Here is a 3,110-nt window from a genome sequence, read left to right on the forward strand (position 1 = left end):
CCTTTTTATTTAACTTAGTTTAATTTTTCTGTAAACCGGCTCCTAAAGGAATTTATGTTGAAACTACGTCAAATTTGCAATGAGATAATTTACGACCCTGCCCTCTTGTGGTTAGAAGGGTCGGCTGGTTTATTGAGGCGTCATTTTCACTTTGGTCGACTGTACATACAATATTTCTTCTACTTACATCACCGAACTCTTCTTCACTGGTAGGAACATATGGTGTTTCCGGCGGATCCTCATCAATATCCTCCTCTTTGGCCGAAATTTCTGAATCCGAATCAGTCATTTCTCCATCWCCTGTACTAAGTTGAGCACCATTATCCGGCTGACTTATATCATCTAAATCTAAACAACAATTAACCAAAGTTAACAAAACCATAATTACACACCAAAATGCTTCTCATAATCAGCTTCATTCCATTGAGTTTCATGATTTGTGCTMCCTGAAGCTGACTTATTACTAACTGAGCGAACTAGAGCCGAATCYTTTCTTATAGAAATTTCCAAAGCATCCAACCAACACATGCCAGAGGCTTGTGATGGGGCGCGAAAAATCAAGTAAGAACTAGGTAACGGTTGGACGACAGCCCCAATTGTTTCATTTTCGGGGCCACGTGGGGCCCAAATTGACTGGTCAAGTGGATTATACAACTTGAAACAAAAACCGTCTTTTTTGCTCGGCCTTTCAATCACTTTGCACGAATTCAYCAAAATTGTACCCACCCAATGGCTGCTCTACAATTTTTTACGAATTAAGACTGACATTGAACTTGGGGTCCAAACTCAGGTGTCCAACAATAAACAAGTTGATTACAAAACATGACTTTTTACTTATGTTAGTGGTCACCTAATTTTGGACCCTAGGGTCATACTTTGGCTTTGGGGCTCTTGTAGAGGAGTAACAGTCCGGGTTTGAGAACACACCACAGTTTAGTCCACGATTTTAACGTCCCTCTGATTTTGAGCCAATCAGCTAAGACAACAACTGAGGGGTCTTTGAGTGAATTTAGTAACTCATTAGTGACCCTTTTCTTTTCTTTGCGATAGTTTTTACGTTGTGCTTTATACGATTCCTTCCTGGTAAGTTTCGAGCAAGTTTCGGGTGACTAAAAAATGTAATTAGAGGATAACAATTTGAAATTTTCACTTACCCTATCTGTGTTRGGGTCTGGTTTCTCTATGAAGTTAGATACACCTGTAAGAGCAACTGAAGTTGTAAAAAGACAAGATGGGGTTAGATTTTTACCAGGACTTGCTGGCCCAGGGCTGTTGCTGAGTGAATCACTTGAGGGGAGTTTCGGGAGGATGTTGAGCAGAGTTCGCGAGCGTCTTTCTTCCTGTTTGGAAGTTTTAGAAACGGGAGTTGTCGTTTGCACTTCGTGAATCGAATGTGCACTTGTGGACATGTTTCCTCATTAACTTAACCTGACTGGGTTACACCTAGGTTAAAGCTAGGCATTGTAAACGTTTGGCAAGCGTTATTTAAGCATAGTATTCACTTAATTAAGGAACATTTTGGTGCGCGAATTATCAATCAAATTGATAATCAAAACAATCAGCTGCCACCATGATTGACGTTCACATATTTTTTCAATCACAAACCACTAGGTTTATATAATTACACTTTAGATTATTGCGGAGGTATATGGGAGGGGTTTTAATTGTTTATATTGTTGCAAAAACTGACATTTTTGTTATTATTTGCAAACACGCACCCATTGCGACGTTAACTGTCACTTGACTAGACTATTTTTCGTGGAAGCGCCGGTGTTAGTGTGCTACCATGGTATATTCCAAGTGACGTGATACCACTTGAGTGATTTTCCATGTTTACTAAATATAGTTTTTACAACTTATATTCTAAGTAAATAGTGTCGACTTTAAAATAAAAACCGTCAATATTTTAATACAAGCTATGGAGAATGCACTTTAGCGAATCCATTCTAAAATTTATAAACGTGCATACTTACACTTCGATTGCCTTGAAAACAAGGCTGAATAAATTAGCTTAACTTTATTTATTATCTTATCATATTTTATAACATACAAGTTTTCAGCATTATTACATAAATATTAAACAAAAGCACCCTCATTATTGATATATGGACAATATAATCAATCACAATTTTAATTATCTGCAATTTATTGAATCTTTAGTTTTTTTAGATTCTTTTGAATGTGTTATTGAAGTCATAGTTTATAAATGAATTAAGTTAATATTTTTTTGAATGGTGTTACAGTGGTGTATCGAGGGGGTTTTGGGGGTTAAACCCTCCTCTAGAACAAAATTAGGCAAAATTATTTTGTAGTGGTAATAAAACTAAAATTATATTTTAAAAACAACCAAAATAGCCAAATTTTGTATTCAATTAGTTTCGATGTTGTCATAATTTCCGGCTACAGAGCCATTTTTAGTTTTTTTCAAAAAAAATCATATCTCAAAAACCATGAGTCTTAGGTCAAAACGGTTTGTACAGGCATGCTCTACTGTTAATTTTACATACAGAACTAGTTTTTTTATTAAAATCAAGTGCTTATGCTTCTAGCCTCTATTTACTACTACTTTATTACTCAATATCTTAAAAACRATGAATCGTAGAGTATTTGAACTAGTTGCATCGTGTTCAGCGCGTAATTGTACGTCTAGAAAACCATATTTCAAGCGTTTTTACGACTTTTAGGAAATTGACTATTTTTACGATTTTACTACKGCTCACCTTCAAAAACTCAAAAAATTCAAAATTTTAGAAACTTGACCCAATGTCCTTTTATGCATTTATTTGAGTCCTTAAGACCTCTAGAAATGTAAAAAACGTAAAATAGATCAATTTTAAAGATAAAAATTTTTTTGATTTTTGTCGAGATTTTGGTCGATTTTTGGCACCCCGAGCGGTCTAATGGCAATAACTCCGGACTTATTAGAGATAACCTCTTATATTTGGTACCGTTGGATATAAAATTAAATTTTCTATTATATATTAAAAATTTCAGTGCTCTACGATGAATAGTTATCGAGAAAATTTCTGATAAAGTCAAAAATATCGAGAATTTAAATCCGACTATAACTTCAAAACTACTACGAATTTTGCAGTTTAATTGACGCCAAT

General features: G+C 35.0%; 1 protein-coding gene across 1 annotated transcript in view; it reads right to left on the reverse strand.

Annotated features, from left to right (window-relative positions):
- The window catches only part of LOC123006719 (oxysterol-binding protein-related protein 8), a 10,530-nt gene extending 8,743 nt beyond the window's left edge, over window positions 1-1,787 (reverse strand). Inside the window, exons 1-5 of the mRNA XM_044401416.1 lie at window positions 1,250-1,787; window positions 1,155-1,198; window positions 876-1,109; window positions 393-738; window positions 188-348 (exon numbers count right to left, since the gene is read on the reverse strand). Coding sequence (XP_044257351.1) covers window positions 188-348; window positions 393-738; window positions 876-1,109; window positions 1,155-1,198; window positions 1,250-1,409 — 945 coding nt within the window. The 5' untranslated portion in view covers window positions 1,410-1,787. The remainder of the gene's footprint in view (window positions 1-187; window positions 349-392; window positions 739-875; window positions 1,110-1,154; window positions 1,199-1,249) is intronic.
- Between the last annotated feature and the right edge of the window lie 1,323 nt (window positions 1,788-3,110).

This window comes from Tribolium madens, unplaced genomic scaffold, assembly GCF_015345945.1.
Source record: "Tribolium madens isolate multiple individuals breed KSU strain unplaced genomic scaffold, Tmad_KSU_1.1 Scaffold_2;HRSCAF=44;Tcas5.2_LGX, whole genome shotgun sequence".
Taxonomy (NCBI): Eukaryota; Metazoa; Arthropoda; class Insecta; order Coleoptera; family Tenebrionidae; genus Tribolium; species Tribolium madens.